The 19,710-nt window shown below is 40.2% G+C and overlaps 1 protein-coding gene across 2 annotated transcripts in view; it reads left to right on the top strand.

Moving 5' to 3' along the window:
• TMEM245 (transmembrane protein 245) overlaps nt 1-19,710 on the top strand; it is an 82,734-nt gene that overhangs the window by 11,861 nt on the left and 51,163 nt on the right. The window contains exons 4-7 of one of the 2 annotated variants that reach the window (XM_055579249.1): nt 10,018-10,134; nt 12,479-12,703; nt 13,839-14,008; nt 17,139-17,162. In XM_055579249.1, coding sequence (XP_055435224.1) covers nt 10,018-10,134; nt 12,479-12,703; nt 13,839-14,008; nt 17,139-17,162 — 536 coding nt within the window. The remainder of the gene's footprint in view (nt 1-10,017; nt 10,135-12,478; nt 12,704-13,838; nt 14,009-17,138; nt 17,163-19,710) is intronic. The other variant, XM_055579250.1, reaches the window with a different exon arrangement.

Raw genomic sequence — 19,710 nt, 5'->3', positions numbered from 1 at the left:
CCTGTTCGCCTGGTAAGCTTGGTCCCCCTTTTCTCCTTTCCCTAGTAGTGATTCAGATTGCTCTGCTTAACCCTGTGACAGTTTTTTCCTTTTTATTTCTTGTGGCTTTTTTTGTTTTTTTTTTTTCAATTGAGGTATATGTGATATATGTCATTGTATTAGTTTAAGGTGTACAGCCATGGTTGCATGTTTGTCTATATCACCACATGAATCTAGTTAACATCTGTCACCTTACGTAGTTACAAAAATTGTTTTGTGTGATGAGGACTTTTAAGACCTACTGTCTTAGCAGCTTTCAAATCTACAGTAAGGTAGATTAACTTTAGTTAGTTAAGATTAACAGTAGTCACTGTGCTGTCCATTATATCTCTGTGACTTATGTATTTCATAAGTGGAAGTTTGTACCTTTTGACTGCCTTTACTCATTTTTCCCACCCCCCACCTCCAGCCCCGGCAGCCACCAGTCTTCTCTGTGTCTATGAGCTTGCTGTTTGATTTCCGATTCCACACGTAAGTGCGGTCATACAGTATTTGTTTTTCTCTGACTCATTTCACTTAGTATAATGCCCTCAAGGTTCATCCATGTTTTTGCAGGTAACAATATTTCATTCTTTTTTATAGCTGAATAATATTCGTGTGTGTGTGTATCATATTTTCTTTCTTTCTTTTCATTCAGTTCAGTTGCCCAGTCGTGTCCATCTCTTTGCGACCCCATGAACTGCAGCACGCTAGGCCTCCCTGTCCATCACCAACTCCCAGAGTCCACCCAAACCCATGTTCATTGAGTTGGTGATGCCATCTAACCATCTCATCCTCTGTCGTCCCCTTCTCATCTTGCCTTCAATCTTTCCCAGCATCGGGATTTGTTCAAATGAGTAAGCTCTTCATATCAGGTGGCCAAAGTGTTGGAGTTTCAGCTTCAGCATCAGTCCTTCCAATGAACACCCAGGACTGATCTCCTTTAGGATAGACTGGTTGGATCTCCTTGCAGTCCAAGGGACTCTCAAGAGTCTTCTCCAACACCACAGTTCAAAAGCATCAGTTCTTCAGCGCTCAGCTTTCTTTATAGTCCAGTTCTCACGTCTGTACTTGACTACTGGAAAAACCATAGCCTTGACTAGACGGACCTTTGTTGGCAAAGTAGCGTCTCTGCTTTTTAACATGCTGTCTAGGTTGGTTATAACTTTCCTTCCAAGGAGTAAGCGTCTTTTAATTTCATGGCTGCAGTCACCATCTACAGTGATTTTGGAGCCCAGAAAAATAAAGTCAGCCACTGTTTCCACTGTTTCCCCATCTGTTTGCCATGATTAGTGGGCCCTTACGTTGTTTCTGAATCTTGGCTATTCTAAGTAATGCCACAGTGAACATGGGGGGTGCATGTCTTTTCGAGTTAGCATTCTTGTTTTCTTTAGATACATACCCTAAAGTGAAATTGCTGGATCATATGATAGTTCTGTTTTTACTATTTTGAATACAGTTTTGTCCCTTTGACTGCTTTTGTCCAGGGCTAAGTAAGTATTTTATTGCAATTATATGAATAAAGTAGGTCTAACCAAGGGTTTCAGATAGGTTTTCTCTTGTGTAAATTCTAGTCAGCTGGTGATGGCAGCCTAGGGAGCTGTGAGCACAGGGTTTCTAAGACCCAAGTTTTGAGCTTGGGAAAATAGACTATTTGTGTGATGATTATTCTCCCACATAAACCTGGTAGTTGTGCCAGTATGCAAACCAGATTTCTGGTATTTGTATCCTAGCCTGTTACAAGAAAGGAAATCACAGACACAGAAAAATGTTGAGAGCAGATTTGGAAATGTCAGTTTTCCTTGTTTTGCTCACTCATTCCAGCCCAATCAAGAATAGGTTATTCTTGATTTAGAATCCTTTTATGGACTTCACATTGGAGGAGGAAATGCAGCCCCCTCCAGTGTTCTTGCCTGGAGAATCCCAGGGACGGCAGGGCCTGGTGGGCTGCTGTCTGTGGGGTCACACGGAGTCGGACACGACTGAAGTGACTTAGTAGTAGTAGTAGCAGTGTAGATACTCCTCATCATAAAATACATTTGTCTAACTTTTTTTTTTTTAACTTCTGTATACTTTTCCCCTCTTGCCCCTAGAACCTTGTTTCTTTAGGCATCAGAACTCAGGCCATGCTGGGACAGCCTTTCCCTTTTCTGCAGTCCTTTCCCTCCTGTAGGGGTCACTGTAATATAGTTGGGCGCGGGGATGCCTCTGTGCTGCCGGCGTGTGTGTGTATTCCTTCTACTGTCCCGTCGTAGGACTTGCTCTTGTATCTTCGTCACCTGTGTGAGCATTTTTCTCTGTGTCTGCTGAGCTTTGAATCTTGTGCTGCTTTAAAATCTGTGGTTCACTGGATTCACAGAATTAATCCTTTGGATGTCACCAGACTTTAAAGCATGAATTTGTTTAGGGCCCAGATCCAGAAAAACTCTTCTTATGGATCATTTCTGAGTTAGTTTCAGTGGTTCTTTCTGAACCCAGGGGCCCTACTCTATGCTTTTTTTCTTAGACCTTGGGGGTACTGACTTGATATTTCTTGGAACCCCAAGATAACGTAGGGAAAAAATGTTAAGTGTCTATCATATTTTCCGGTGTACTATCTTTTTTTAATCCACAAACAAAACAACCCCCATCCTCAACCTTACAAAATAAGTTATCCACGTTTTTTTGGGTGAAGACTTTTAATAATAGGTTAACTGACTTGCCCATAGTCCCACAGGTGACCCCTCGACTTAAAATTTGAACCCAGTTCATTGGCTCTCACCTACTCCCCGTGTTCTTTCCTTTCACCTCTGACAGGCATCAGCCAACCTGAAACAGTATGGATTGATCACTGAGTGCTTGTCTCTCTCACCCTCAGTTGCAGTTGCCCGTCCCTTCAGTCTTCATGTTGGCCCCGGTGGCTCTCCGCAAGTATAGCACCTGGCTTCTCTGCCTCCTGGGTCTCTGAAGTCCTACCTGGCAGAAGCCTGGGGTCCAGCTTTGGTGTGTTCCCTGGGCCTGGGAGAACAGAGGAGCGTGGGCAGTATCGCCTCCTGTGGGTGAGGCCCTGTTAGGCTCCTAAAAGCTGCCATCTCTCTTAATTTTCTTAGTACTCCAGTGTGATTAGTATTATGTTTGTGGGACTTCCCTGGTGGTCCAGTGGTTAAGAATCTGCCTTGTAATGCAGGAGATGTGAGTTCAATCACTGGTCACGGAACTAAGATCCTACATCCTGTGAGGTACCTAAGCCCATGCTCTGCAAGTAGAGCCTGTGCACCACAACTAGAGAATCTGTGAGCCCAAAGAAAAGATCCCGCGTGATCCAACAAAGATCCTGTGAGCTGCAACTAAGACCTGATGGAGCCAAATAAGTAAATGAATATATTTTTTTAAAAGTATACTTGTTTTACTGGAGAAGGAAATGGCAACCCACTCCAGTATTCTAGCCTGGAGAATCCCATGGACAGAGGAGCCTGGCGGGCTACAGCCTCTTCATGGGGTCGCAAGAGTCAGACATGACTTAGTGACTAAACCACCACCACCACCATACTTGCTTCACAGATGAAGAAAGTTGGCCATTTACTATGAATATGAGAAGTACTTCTTCAGCAGCTAGGCAGACAAGCATAAGATGTATCTTTAATGCCTGGACACCCAGGATGAGATGTACAGGCAGTTATACCTGGGCCTGCTCCTCCTGGGATTGCTCATTGTTTATGAGTGACCAGAAATAATCTTGATAAGGAAGCCTTCCTTGTCGCCTTGTTGGGGATAGCATGTGATATGAAGAAGCAAGTGTTGTCCAGTTAAGCCCAAATTGGAAAAAGAAAAAGAGCAAACTAAATTTTCTTACTGTTTATCTGTCCTTCTTCAATTCAGTTACATAGACCTGGGAGATATTCCGAATGGTCCATATCCAAGCCCTTATTACAGTGAAGTGGTACTAGAAGCCATTGAGAAGGAGATGTATTTTCCACACTTGTGATGGAAACAGAAGCCGTCTTCAAGGGGAACTTTATTTATATGCTGGGAAGAGTTTACTTGATATAAAGGGCCTCCTTCCAGTAAGCATCTTTGGAGGTATTCCCGGAAACTTCAACTAGCCCTGTGAAAGAGAACAAATTAGATCAAGTTTCTCCTTATTTAGACCAGCTTCCAAACATATTTGCCTCTGTTATTAAAAAAGCAGTTATTCTGCCCATTGTTGATTTAGCCATATCTACAGATATCTGAACATGTGATGTTTTTCTTATATACCAGACCATGAGTTTCTGTCTGCTGGTGCTAGGCTGCTAATGTGGGTGGCCTGCTTATTTAGATTTGTGTGGGTTCCTGCCCTTTGGGCCTCCAGTTAATACTGGCTCAGTCCCTGGGTGGATTGACACTTGAAACCTTGGATGCTCTTTCCTTTCTTTGTTTAGTCCTTGGGTCTCCAGATTATGTTCCCTCCGTCTGTGTGCCTATTTTTAGCGAGGGCTTTTTTCCCAGTACCATGACTGCCTAGATTCTCAGTCCTGGCATTCTTCTGTCTAGTTTATCAATTCTCTGCCCTAACCCCTGGGGTTTTTGAAGTGCAGAAGGATAGTACTAGACAAAAATCATTTAAGTACATATCTGTTTGATGAGTAAGAGCAGTTGCCAAATGTTATATCCCTGATTTTCAAATCTGCTGATTTTCTGTGTGTGCTGTTCCTTTTGCTCCTTTGTGAAGTTTCAGGCATTCTGAAACTTTGCTGAGTCCTTTGTGTGTTAACTAAGATGATACTGCATTGTGTTCATTAACTTAGCTAAGATTTATTAAATATTTATTGCATATTTTAGTGACATCAGCGAGTTGAAGAAAGTTTTTAAGCCATAGTTGTGAGGGGTTAATCTGTTGGTCTTAACTTTTCCTCAAGCTTTTTAGTGCCAATTGTATGTAAGATGTTTTGCACAACTCAGTGTGGAGATCTAAAAATGTCAGGATAAGACTTAGGGAAATGTTTGTAATATCAAGCAGAAAGGGGATGAGAGGTGCAGGCAAATACTACAGGAGTGCTAGTGGCTTTGCTTGTAGTTTATCCTGTTAAAGCCAACAGTTTTGATACAGATGATGGTGACGATAGTGTCATTTATTGAGTCAGTTTCTCTTAAGTCCTGCCTACCAGGCATTGTTCTAAGCATTTTTTAGGTATTGTTTCAGTTAATTCTCACATGAGATAGGAATTTACATAGGCTGCATTTGACACTTGAAGAGACTAAGACACCTAGATCCTAAGTAGCCTGCCTGTTGTCATCTGACAGATAAGGGATAGAGCTGAGGTTTGCACCTGGGCCGTCTTGTTTCCTCACTGTGACCCCAGTCACTGAGCTGTCCGGCCTCTGTGTAGTCAGTGTGAGCTCTTCCGTCCTCGGCTCCCATTTCCTCTTACATCCCCCTGTCTCTTCGCTCTTATCATTGGACCCTGGTCTCGTCCTCATTAGACTTCTTAGAGTTCTCTGAACAGTACACTTTGCTTGTTCTTGCCTTTGTGTCTTTACACTTGGTTTTTTTGTCTTCCAGGAAAACTTTTCTACCTCTGTCCTCTAAGAGACCAGCTTCTTCGTCTCTCCACAAGATAAACTTGTTCTGTCGTCTTTATCTGGCTACCTTATGTAAATGGATTTCAAGGGTGGCGTCTTTTACCATTCTTGTCAGATAGTCCCTTTGGAAACTCTTCCCTGACCTCCCAAGCAGGGGTTTCTCTCCTTGATGCTCCTCAAATATTCTACACTTCCATCTATCTTAGCTCTTAACATGCGGAATCATATCTGATAGTTTAGTGTGGGGCTGAGCGTGAGATTGCGGTTTAGTCTCTCATCCCGGCACGTAGCCTAGTCACCTGTTTGGTGAATGAATGCTTGTTGTTGTTTAGTTGCTGAGTCATGTACAACTCTTTGGGACCCTGTGGACTGTAGCCCGCCAGGCTCCTATGTCCATGGGGTTTCCCAGGCAAGAATACTGGAGTGGGTTACCATTTCCTTCTCCAGGGGATCTTCCCTACCCAGGGCTCAAACCTGCATCTCCTGCATTGGTAGACAGATTCTTTACCACTGAGCCACTTGGGAAGGCGACTGAATGCTTAGTGGGAGTTGAGAAGTATACACCAGTGTACAAATGCCCAAATGGGGTGGGTTTCTTCAGCTAAACTGAAAGCCCGTATTTGAGGAACTGAAGATGAGCTTGTTACTTTGGAGCTAGCTAACCATCAAGGGACTTCTTCTCAGTCTCTCAAAGATGAGTCACCACTTCACCTTTTTTATCTTCATTTTTTTTCATCTTGTGAAGGGTGGGTGTAATGATTGAGGACCTGGGATTAGTCTTCAGTCTCGTGAGAGAGTTCCTCGAGTTGTGACTGGAAGCATTTCTCCCTTTACTGTGCTGTCCCAGGCCATGAGTCGTTAGGTGTTCCCAGCCTTTGCTCTTAAGTGGAGCCCAAGAAATCTCTTGTGGGCACCCAAGAATCTAAGACCTCCTAGTCTCTGGTGTAATCAGTTTGTGTTAAAGATTTCTACTTGACAGTCTAAAAAGCACTTTGGTATATCTAAAATCTCCATCCATTTCCCACATGTGGTCCGTCTGATCGTAATCTGGAATCTTGGGGGATCGTGGTTGAATCCTTAATTATTTCATCACCAAATCTGGTCAGCCTCGACCGTCCCCTGTCCCTTCAGTGCAGCTGCTTTCCCAGCTTCTTCCCTGTTAACCACTGCAGACGTGCTGCCATCCTGCCGTGCCTGTAGTGTTGCAGTGATGCATCTTCCTGTACCTCCTCCTGGTCGTCTCTAATCCGTTCTTGATCAAACAGTAAGAATGATCTTTGTGTATCCCTAAAACTGATTATTTATTTACAGAGTCGGGAGATGTGGTCATAAAAGGCCAACATAAGAGATCTTTACAGTGATGAAACTTCTGTGTCTTGTATCCACGCTGACACTCTGATTGTAGTAATGTGCTGCAGTTTTAAAAGATATTACCATGGTAGGGAAGGGGACTGGACAACAGATACACAGGATCACTCTGTATTATTTTGTAAAACTTCATGTGGTGTTACAATATCTCAATAGTATTTCAATAAAAAAAACAAAAACAAAAAAATTCTTCACTACTTTCCTACTCCTTTGGGATAAAGACTAAAGTCATTTAGTATGGTTGTCTGTGACTTTCATCATCTGGCTTGCCATCTCTGTGTTCCAGACACACTGACCGTTCACAGAGTCTTTAACATGCCAGCTTCTTCACTTACAGCCTTCTTATTTGCTTCCTTCTGTCTAAAAGATTATACCTTCCTTTGGTTAATTCCTCCTCATCTTGTGTATATCAGCTTCATTTTTACTTCTTAAAGAAAGGCTTTTCCTAGTTTTCCAGACTAAGTCAGATTTCTTCAGTTAGGAACTCATAAAATACCCAGTATTTTTCCTTTGTGGCAGTGATCATAATTTGTATACATTTGTTTATTTGTGTGGTTTTTTGATTCGTATTTATTTCTTTCACCTAACTCCTTTGGGGCGGGGTATGTATTTTTATTCTCAGCTTTCAATACAGTGAGTAATGGAAACATGTAAGACATGAAAGATGCTGTCTTTCTCAGCCCTTTTTCTCTTATTGGCATCAAAACAGCACTTTAGATACCTATGCCAGGAGAATAGGTCCCATTCCAGATATCTAATTTATGCTTTCTTCCCAGATCATAACTTTGGATTTCTCTTGGTTTGTCTAAAAATAAGCCTCTTTAAGATTACGAAGACATTTACTAGAAGAGGGATAGGATGTGATTGAGCAAGATGAGTGCTCTTGCTCCTGAGGGCTGAATCTACCAAAGAGCCATCTCAGGCACGGCCTGCTTACCTCTGGGAGGTGGCCAGCCTTGGATTTGTTGGGTATGTGAAGTTTATCTGGAGCTGTAATTCACTGACCTGAAAGTCATGGCTCTTTTCATTGGCCTGGCAGAACTTTATGTTGTCACATTGAATATCAGCCTACTGAAAGGTCCCAGCTGTATGAATGTGGGCGTATGTATGATTTGGTGACTAAGAACCCTTGTTCCTGGTTGGACAATGGAATTCATGCCAACTAGTCTAAATAGAAAGAGGTATTGATTAGTGTAAAGAATTTGTACACACAGAATTTTTGGACCGATCAGGCAGTTGAGCTTGGACCTGACATGTAGAAGCAACACAACTAGGAGAAGTGCTCAGCAGCACCCAAGGACCGTTTGAGCAGAAGTGCCACATAGTGTCACTGCTGCTGTTTGCCACAGAGTCAGAGACCAGACGGCAGGACCTCTGGAACGCCTGCTAAGTTCCTGCAGGAAAACCATGTGTCTCCATGACTGTGTGTGACATGAGAGCTTCCAGACCACAGCGAGTCGCTGAGGGCTCCCACGTCTGCACGGGCGGCCTCCCTGGTATCCACTGCATCACAGGTGGAGCAGTGGCTGCAAAGAGGTCCAGGCAGCAGTCTTTAGCTTTCCAGTCTCTAGGGTACAGGAAAGCACACTGGAGCCAGGTGTTGGGTGAGCTAGTCTGTGTTGTCTGCCATAGCAACCTAAAGGCTGATCGTTACAGACAGACCTTATTGACTGTGAATGTTTTTTTGGATCTAGGTTAAACTTGGTTTACTACCTGTTAGATACTTAACATGACAACCTAGATTGTGAAACAGGGTGGTGGTAATCTTTTAGATTTTCAGGTGGTAGATTTTGTCTGTGATGAATTATGGACTTTATAGATATTCAGTTGACCCCTGAAGCATGTCAGGGTTAGGGGCAGTGACTCCCCCATGCAGTCAAATATCTGTGAATTTCTATCTCTGCTTCAAAAAGGAATTGATAAATGACTCACCCAAAAGCAGGAAGCTGAAACAGTTTGGGTAGAATCGGAATTCAAATCCTGGTTCCACCTATGATTTCTCATTGAACAAAAGCTTTTCCTGATACTTAAAGATCTGTAAAATGAAAATACAGATATTATAGTTATTGGAAAAAAATCCACACGTATGTGGACCTGCACAGTTCAAACCCATGTAGGTTGAGGATTGACTGTATATGATTTTGTGCAATACCCATACATTTGCATATTCAGTCATGAAATGTTGTTATTGAAAACAAGTATGGGCTATTTTGGACTTCCCATTGGGCTAGTGGTAAAGAACTGCCTGCCAGTGCAGAAGACATAAGAAATGTGGGTTCAATCCCTGGGTCGGGAAGATCCCCTGGAGGAGGGCATGGCAACCCCCTCCAGTATTGCGTGGAGAATCCCATGGATACAGTAGCCTAGTGGGGTACAGTCCATAGGGTCTCAGAGAGTCGGACACGACTGAAGCGACTTAGTATGCACATGGGCTATTCCATACTGTGCTGCTGCTAAGTCGCTTCAGTCGTGTCCGACTCTGTGCGACCCCATAGACGGCAGCCCACCAGGCTCCCCCATCCCTGGGATTCTCCAGGCAAGACACTGGAGTGGGTTGTCATTTCCTTCTCCAATGCATGGAAGTGAAAAGTGAAAGTGAAGTTGCTCATTCGTGTCCGACTCTTAGCAACCCCATGGACTGAAGCCTACCAGGCTCCTCCGTCAGTGGGATTTTCCAGGTGAGAGTACTGTGCTAGGAGCTAGTAATACAAAGGAAACTAAGTCTGTATTCAAGAAGCTCATAGACTTGGTGTGGCAGTGTTTTTCAGCAGAGATGTGTGTTAAAATAAACCTGTGAAGTTAAAGCACAAGTGTGGCGTTTCGTGTTTATATCTACTATCTTCCACATGCACCAGCATCAAGTTCCCAAATGAGAGAGAGAGAGTCCAGAAACTTGCATTTTTAGCAGACTTTACTACTGATTTTTAAGCACTGTCTCTTGATGAAGAACCAATGGTCTAGTGGATCACTAATAACCATTTTGTTTTATTGCTGTTGAAAAACTAAGGACTGTGTTTCAGTTTACAAGTTATTTTCCTTTTTTTTTTAATTGCCTTTAAAAAGCTTTATAACTGCATGCTTGTTTTACAGGAGCAGAGTTACCAGGACAAGTTATCTCCATGGCAGCTTCTACTCTAGCAACCTTGGCCATCTCTATCACAGGGTATGAATCGAGCACTGAGGACCACACCTCTACCCAGCCTGCAGGTGACTGGTGTTGTGAGAATGCCTTCAGAATCATTCTGGAAAGTGGAATATACATAGAACATAAAATTAGGAAAGACATTGGCATCACAAAATGCTGCTTACTGGTCCTTCATTTTTCTCTCTGGTTCCTATTTTTACACTTTTTCCCTTCTGTCTTTGTTCTCATGTATCACTTTTTTCATTCATTTAATTATGTATCTTCTTAGGTTTCTTACCTTGATTCTTCTTTCTTTCCTTTTTTTTTTTAAAGGGCTTTTCTTATTTTTCTTTTGTCATTCTTTCTCACTAGCCTTTCATTTTATTTTCCTTTTCTTAAAGACCCATTTACTTTTGTCTATATTTTCCCCTACTTAAGTCCTTTAATTTGCCATTTTTTATACAACTGTCAGTTCTCCTCCATTGTTCTATTTTGCCCTCTTTGTGTTGCATTTTTTGGTCATTGTTCCTTTTCTCCATCTCTTTCTTTTGATTTTTATTTTCCATCTTCCAATAATTCATTCCTCTGGCATTTTTTGCTTTTCTTCCTAAAGTTTGCTTTGCATGCCTCTTGCTGTTAGTACATTGACTGTTTCCCATAGCACAGAATCCTCTAATTATTTTGGACACAGAGCTCCTGTGGGATCCAGCTAGTAGTTTTATGCCAGCTGTAAAGTCATACCATACGCACACAGAATTCAGGAGTGTAAAGGCCTTGTCTGTCTGTGCCAAGAGGCCCATTACTGCCAGAGGTTTGAGAGTTAAGGAATTGTTTTCATGAGCTCTCCTGGAAGAACTTACTTTAGAGAAGTCTTGAAAGAAGGGATCAGCTAAGAAGAAGGCATTTTGGGTAGTAGGAAAACTTACTTTTCTTACACATTAAATTATGTTTTCAGAGTAGAGAGGGGATGATGTTTTGGTTATGGACTTACTATTCTTATGAATATCTGCCACATTCAGCAACATGAAGTTTCCAGATTAGGAAGACATTCAGAGAGCAGACAGAAGCGTATTATAATCAGCTTGATGTTTAGCCCCAAACCTCTGGGTAGAATGTTAGTTTTCATGAGATGAGCTGACTTAAACATGGTCCTGGTTACATCAGTAGTAAAAATGTACTCACAGCTAAGACTCATTTAAAAAAAAAAAAAACACTAAAGAAATCATAATAAAGCACTAACAGGGCTATTGTGGGGTTACTTATGAAAATTATGAAATAACAGGGAAGGCATTCTTAGAATAAAGACTTAATGAGTACCTTCTACATGTCAGGTAATATTTTTTTGCACTAGGAATTCAGTGGAGGGGAGAGCAAGACAGACAAGGTCTTATTTCTCTTGGAGTTGGCATTCAACTGAAGGGAGAAAGTGGGAACGGTTCTGAGTGGAAAAGGATACAACTGTGTAAAACTGTATAAGGAAAATGGGGCAAATAGGGCATTGAAATTAGGGGTGTTCATGTTTTTTTTTTTTTTTTTTTTTAACCTAGACTTTAAGAAATATAGTATACTTTTATTATTAACTTTTTTTAATAGAAGGCAAAATATAGGTTTAAGGATCTTACTCATTTCCATCATTGTGATGTATTCTGAGTAATAGTGAAATATAGCAATAGTTGTGTTGTTAGAAAGCAGTGCCTTATGAAATAATTCAGTGTGTTATCCTATATTTGAAGATTCACTCACCCCCAGCAACCTGTTATTTTTTAATCTCATTCTAAGAGAAAGATATGCTTCAAAGCCCTGGGTTCTTGTAAGAGCAGCTGGTCCCATTTAGATAAAATGACGCTGAAAAGCCATACTGTTTCAGAAACACATATAAATACATCTACAATAAAGTTAAAAGAGAAGGAATTTTTAGATAAAGAATTCTGTATGTTAATATTTATTGCTTCATATGGTTTGAGTAATTTTCATGGGCTAATTATAATTCTGTTACTTTGTCATGTGTTTTTCTTTAGTTTTTTTTAATCTAAATGGTATATATATATATAAATAGAAATGATAAATAGGTCATAAAAAACTTGAACAGTGTAAAATGTATAAAGTAAAAATAAACCATTTCTCATACTCAACCCTATCTCTTAACAAACTTAATTTCCTTAGATGTAAACACTGTCGGTGTTAATTCTCCACACACTTTTCATTACATTTGCAAGCATACATCATTCTCCACACCTTTTTTTTTATTACATTTGCAAGCATACATCCAGGTCTTATTTTCTTTTTTAACCCAGTGTAATCATGCTATCTTAGTACATCTTGAAGGCTTAAACCAGGCTAGCCTAGCTAATTGCTAATTGCTCTGTATTACTATTTATTAATGTGGACCAATATGTGGGTGATTTTTTTTTGGCTTTCCCTCCTCAGAGACAGAAACCATGGACAGAGGAGAACCCCCTCCAACACTGTCCTCATCTTCTTCACCTACCTCCCCTTCACCGCCCCCGGGCAGACAGAGATCTGAAGTTGGAACGTTTCTTAGGAAGAAGAAAACTAGTGACATCTACTTTGTGTCTCTCCTTTGGGCCATCGTTGGAGTCCAGATCTGGTCAAACCTGTGGATTGTACAGTTGCTGCCCGTGCCTATTGCAGGTAATTGGTTAGTGATGATCTTGTCTTGCCTTTGAAAAATTTTTTTCTTTAATTTGTGGATTCTTTTTTTTCTTATGTTTGAGATAATTTTATTATCTTTTTAAATACAAAGGGGGAGTAGGCTGTGAACATGGTGGCCCCCACAAAGTTTTTACAACCGTAATTACCCTGGACTTATTCTGGAGACCATAGGAACTTTCTTCCTTAGGACCTCTTCAGAGGTTTAAAAATGCTGATGAAGGAATTGTTGACCTGGCGTGTAACCCTGAGCTCATGGTTCAGAAGAGTAAACTGTGAACTGTTAGATTACAAGGCCAGGGCTAAGGACACAGAGCTCCCTGGAGTTAGGGAAATCATAGTGGCTGGGACCAATTATCTAGGGTCCAAACGTCAAGACAACCCTCACAGATAAGTAGCACTTCCTTCTAGTCCCTCCTCCTTCTTAGTAGGCTTTTAACAGAAGGTTTAACGCCTATTTAAAGGGAAACCACACTACCCCCCTGCAGAGAGGTACCTTCATATTATAGTTTGAGTAGTTCTGCTGAAATCATGTAGTGTACAGCTGTTTGTAACAGCCCTGGTCACTACTGAACCCTGGTGTACAGAGCATCAAGAAGAGAATTAGAAATACAAATGAAAATGTTATCCTGTGGGGGTATAAAATTATGATGTGTATGGAATACCTTCTACTTTTCTGGTCAGTACACATCAAACATCTAAGGAAAAGAACAAAATTTGGCAAGAGCAGCTATAATAGCCAAAGAGACAAGGACTGGTCAGAGGTTAGTATGCTTTATCCTAGACGGTACAGTGTGAGGGGCCAAGATTGTAGTCAGTGAAATCCTCATGATCAAGGTATCTAATGTTTATATGGGCTTTGACTGCCTGACCCCTTCAAGGATTCAGACTTCACAGAGAAGGTGGGAGATAGGTAGGTGGGGATTGTGTGGAAAGTGTCCCAGTTCCATCAGTCTGGAATATTTTGAACTTTCTTCCTTCCCTCCTCCATTAAACAAAAACAAAACCTGTATCTTTATTTTAGCACTCGCTTTCCTGTTTTAGGAAGGTTTTGTGAAACTGAAGCTGTTTGTAATCACTGTCTCTTGTGTGTGTGTATTTCTCACCTTCCTTGTAGTCTGGGTGCTCAAAAAGCTCATTATTCACTTTGGCGTCGTCAACTTCCTGGAGAAGCGCTGCGCCGTGTGGTGGCAGGCGACAGAGCACTTCCTGAGGGAGCGGCAGCAAGCCCTGGCCCCGTGGCCAATTATCGGGCTCGGGAAATTCTTGCTAAAAGTTGATAGCAAGGTATTGTAGTTTCATAACTTGAGCTGCTTTCAAATAGAATTTATGTATTTCGTTGTCTAAAAGATTCCATTTTATGGTATATTAGTATTTACATTGTACTTGCTGATAACACATTTAATGTCTAACTTTGATGAAATTTAGAGTGATGGATGGGATAGATGTAGTTTGAATAAGTGTTGTGTAAGTATTTTTACAACTTAAAAACGAGGGAAAAGGAGCACCTAGTTCAACTCTCATTTTATAAGGACCAAATTGAAATCTAGAGGGGTTAAGTGACTTGCCTAAAATTATATAGCCAGGTGTAGCTCAGTTCAGTGAATAATTTTGGATAATTCTCATGTGTCAGAGAGCATAAGTTTTACGGAAAACCAGATGAGTCCTGGAAAACTAGGTGCAGAAGCTCTGTTTTAGTGGGGAGACAGCAATCCATTAAAATTAAAGGCTGTGCTAGTTTCAGAAGCTGATGTTAGGAGCATAGTCTCTGAATTCAAACTTTAGATTCAGATCCCAGTTCTGCTGCTTATTAGCTCTGTGATCTTGGATGAGTTTTGTAACCCTTCTGTGCCAGTGAATATAAAGTATGATAGCAAGTATATCTTGCAGAATGGTGGTGAGGGTTCAGTGACTTACATGTTCAGTTCCTAGACTGGGATCTGGTACACTGTAAGTTCCGTAAGTGTTAAGTGGTTGTTATAATTTGAGGGGAGAGGTGTGTATAGCATATAGTGGTAGTCCTCAGCAAGAAATGACTCCCTGTTGATAAGCAGTGGGAAAGGTGATACCAAAGCAAATTTTGAAGCACTGCCAGGAGTTTATTAGACAGGCATGGCAAGAAGAGCGGGTAAATGGAACAGTGTAGGGGTACAGGGACTCCCACAGAGTGAGTTCTTAGGGAACAAAATGGGGTATGTGAAATGGTGATTAGTGGGAGGCAGAGCTGGAGAGTCAGGCAAGACTGGATCAAGAACACCTTTTTGTGTGCTGTGCAAGCTGGACTTTTTCACAGGGCTGGTGACTACTTTTAACAGGTCCATCCGCTTAAGGCTGAAAAAACACTGTTGGATGAAGCAATGTAGATAGAGACAAGAACAGTGTCTGGAGTTCATGTGAGGGGGAGGAAGTCAAAGGAGGTGCAGGGGATACATATTTTTAATAGATGGCTCGGTTGTCTTCCAGAAAGTTTGCTAGTTTTAATTCCCACCTCAGGAGCATATGAGAATGCCCATTTCTTTGAACTCTTGCCAGTACTCGATATTATGGTATAACTGAAAGTCCATTTTAGTTTTGTAAAAAGAAGTATCTCTGTGTTGCTTTAACGTGAAAATTTTTAAAATAACAGTTGAGTTGACCATTCTTTTATTTGCTTCTTGGCTGTTTATATTTTTCTTTTTTAATTTGCCTATTTTTGTGTGTGTGTGTGTGTGTGTCTTTTGTGACCATGATACGTGGCTTGTGGGAATCTTGGTTCCCTGACCAGGGATTGAACCTGGGCCCTTGGCAGTGAAAGTACAGAGTTCTAATCGCTGGACCACCAGGGAATTCCCTGCCTATTGTGTTCTTATTAATTTTTTTCAATTTTTTAAATAAGAATCTAGGACTTCTCACAGATTTCAACATGTTTATCATATCTCCCTGATTAAGGTGATGTTTTATCTTATTAGAGCAGATTTATCACTTCAAGCTGTTTAAAGAGGGTGGCTCTTATTACATCAGTTCATTTCTTTGTCTTACCACTACCAGATGGCATAAAAACCAAGTCCTGTTTTCAGTGTTCCCATATACTTGTATTGGGAGCACTTCATTTAGGAAAACTGTACAGTTGTGTTGGTTGAAATTCCAGGGGCATCAAAAAGTATTTGTTAAGGGGTAGTCTTGTAATGGAGAAGAAAATGGCAACCCACTCCAGTGTTCTTGCCTGGAGAATCCCAGGAGCGGGGGAGCCTCGTGGGCTGCTTGTCTATGGGGTCTCACAGAGTCAGGCATGACTGAAGCAACTTAGCCGTAGTCTTGTAAAAATTTGTCATTTTTATTCTAATTTATATGCCAGTCTGTTGTTCTTCAGGAAGAGAGACAGTAAAATGAATAAAACTAGCATTTTCTGTTATATATGATACATATCAGAATGAATGGCCATCACAAATTGAATATTTGGTCAGTTATAATTGATGCCAAAATTATGTTTTATGCAGTATAATAATATATCTGGGTTCCTGCTTTGGGGAATAAATCCATTTTCCATGTTTCTATTTAATTTCAATTGATTGGACCAGTGTTGAAATGATCCATCTGGAGAAAGTTGTTCGAAGTACGTGTCTAAACATGTACTAGGTGTGTGTTAGGAATAGCTCTGCAAGGAGCGTTTAGTCATTCAGATGGAATTAAGCTTTTTAGTCTTTATGCTTTTTATATCACTAATAATGCTTTAAATCCTATGTTTGCTGATTTTTATTTTATGTGCCCATTAACTAGCATTAGTTATTATAGTGCTAAATATTGTGAGGTGTAGGTGAGGTAATGTCTACGTGAAAAAACAGCAGGATATTGCATACAGTAGAAAAATGCATGCCTAAAAAATTGGAAATGGAAGAAAATGCGCCTAATATGATCAGAATCTTAAATATGTCTGCTTTTTGGCCAGGTATTCGCTGTTCCAAATGAGCACTGAAATGTTTTACTCTAGGAAATGTAAAATAAGTGCTATTTTAAAGCTGCAACTACAAAGTTCAATGAAAATGTAGTGTGTGAACAGGAGTTAGTTTACATAGGGACTGAAAATCTTTTAATGCATGGTATGTGAAAAATCTTAATTACCGCTTTGATCTTTGGAATTTGGTATGAAAGTTTAAGCCTGTAAACATTCAGGTTATCTTTATGTACTTTTAATCATTGAATTTCGAACAAAGTTTGTGGTTATCATCATTTCAATCGTGTGTCTTATAGGAATACTACATTCACTTGATTTCGAAACTTTGTTAATGCATTTCAGTTTTTTTTCCAGTTTTTCCTGTGTCTGAGATAATTTCCTCCTCATGCTCTCAGTGACTCTCTTTTCTTTTCATACTATTACTGCATTCTCTAATGATATGCCACTGTTCTTATCTTCTCTCTCACCTTTACCCCTATCCTCAAGCTCTGGCACTGGCTAAATAAGAAGGTAAATGAACACCCGGATGTTGATTTTTATTATTGAATTCTGTAACTTCCCCCCGTATCTCCGTTCTCACCCTGTTTCTGTTCATATGTCAGACTAAGTTTTTGTTTTTTAAAGTTCTAATTATAAGCTATGGAAGGTCGTGAAGCATTAATATTGCCACAGTGCAATTTGCTAAAAACTTAAAGCTATTTATTTAGGATGTGAATGGTATCTCCTTGCCCAAGTGTGTTGACGTTCTGTCTCATGGTGCTTTTGTCCACAGTGACCTCCAGACCTTTTCAGCTCTATAATGTGGCCCAGCCTGATATTCTCGTTTCCTTTGATGTGTGAGAGCATTTTAGGCAAAAGTTACTTGAAAAGGAAAGAGAACTCTTTATGGCTACTTTTTCTATAAATAACACCACAGTTTTTAAAAAAGACTTGTGAAATATTTGTATGATTCTCTTGGCTGATAGTGTTTTTTATCTTTTTTTTTTTTATAGCTAGTGTTTCAAAATTTTATTTTTTATCTCAGAAAATGGTGTAGTCATGGCCTGTGACATCTAGTTTTATGTATTTCCCAAAATGTGAGGTTGTATCTATGGTCAGTGCCTCACATGATTGGCATGGAATTTTCAGTAACTTAAATGAAGCCTTATCCTCTGGATTAGGAGGATTTGGAGTACCATACCTTTGATATATAGTACACATACAGTAGTTCTGACAGTGTTACCAGATCCCTAGGGCAGATAGCAAAAGATGATATCATTCGTGTATATTGTCATTAAACACAGTAAGACCTTAAAAATCTTCAGTGAAAACATTATAGCAGGCCTTAAGAAAAATGTGTTACCTCTTAGAAATAGTTCAAAATGAGGCTCTTGGGTGTAAAGATTAGAGTTTCGTTCTTTCTATTGAAAGAGAAGAAAGGGGAGACTTATTGACAGTGCTTTTAAACTTTGGATTGAAAATAAACAGTGTGTAAAATCAGCATACACACATACCACTGTGACCACACATACACATACAAACACACATACACAAATGGCTATGTGTACCTCTGCTCTACAAAACAAATATGAGTAAATGAGTTCAATCCTTGGCAAATGATAGTGCTACAAAAATAAGTGATATTTTCTTACTTTGATTAAAGTAGGTGGTCTTATGTATTTCCCCACTTTGTTTTTATTGAAATGAAATTGTTCTCAAGAGATGAGAGAAAGGAAAGCTAAAGTCATTAGGTTCAATCTGATTTAACCTTTGGTGACTTGAGTTAGGTTACCTAATTCATAGCTGACTAATTGTGAATTAGTTTTAAAAGATTCTCAAGGAATCAGACAACCTTTTCCTTTTCTTTGATGATTCTGTGTAGCATAGGTAAAGTATTGGTGTAGAGTTGGAGTAACTGCTTTAACTTCTGAGGGCCTGTGCCCCGGGAAAGCACATAAATAAGTTGAAGTCTGTTTTGTTACGTATTTCATCCAAGGGCAGAAAATTTGCAGCATTGGGTATTGGTATTCCAAGTTCAAGTGGAGTGAATTAGAAACTAATTCAAGAGAAGTGAGGGTGAGAAACACGGCTATGATTAATTCAAATGTAACTGTTTCTTGAGACTTAGTTGTTTTATTTCTCAGTATTTATTATTTGCACTGAGACTGCTAGAATTAGGTTAAGAAAAACAAAGCAAAATAAAAACCTACACATCCAGAATAATGAATAGAAAACTCAGTAGTGGAATGACAGTTTCTTCATAACTTGATAAAGAAGGCAAGTCAGTTCAGAAGCCTCAGAGTATCTTTTGATATAACTATGTATTTACTGACATTTCTACATTTTAAAAAATGCATGCCCTTTATTTATACTTAAAACATTCAGAATGTCATTTTAAAAGTACTCCCGTTCTACTTTTAGAAAATAAAATCTCAAACCTAAAATAAACTGGGAAATAAGTGGAGCAGGGTAGGGACGGACAGGCAGTGTGGTTCCCCTTGCTTAAAGCAGAGCACAGCCTCGGCATTTCTTTACGAATTCTCTCCCTCATCCCTGCCCCTTCTTCGCTTCCTCTCACCACGTTTCTCTCTGTGCCTGTGAGTTGCAGTTTCCTTATGAGTCTTGTTCTATTCACTCTTTTAGGGGGTTCGTTTCCTCCGTAAGTTTTCTACCCTCTTTGATTGTTTCTTCTTGATTGGTCCTTAGTTCTCCACATTTTAAAGTCTTTCCTGTCTCTCTTTTCCTCTTTTTTTTTCTCTTTCACTTTTGCTGTCTTCCTTTTTGCTTGTTTTCTCACCTTATCTTAGCTGGCCACATGTAAATAGAAACCTCCCCCCGACCCCTGCCATACACATACCTTTTGCTTGTGTATGGAACATCTTAAGCGATTTTATTTACAGGCATGCCTTGGAAATGCTGTGGGTTGGGTTCCAGACCACAACAGTAAAGTGAATATTGCAATAAGGCAAGTCACATGGTTTTCTTTGGGTTCCCAGTACATATAAAATTTGTTTGTACTATATGTAGTCTGGACTTCCCTGATAGCTCAGTTGGTAAAGAACCTGCCAGCAATGCAGGA

The sequence above is a fragment of the Bubalus kerabau genome, chromosome 4 (assembly GCF_029407905.1).
Source record: "Bubalus kerabau isolate K-KA32 ecotype Philippines breed swamp buffalo chromosome 4, PCC_UOA_SB_1v2, whole genome shotgun sequence".
NCBI classification, from domain to species: Eukaryota; Metazoa; Chordata; class Mammalia; order Artiodactyla; family Bovidae; genus Bubalus; species Bubalus kerabau.
This window is presented reverse-complemented; position numbering and strand designations above follow the sequence as displayed.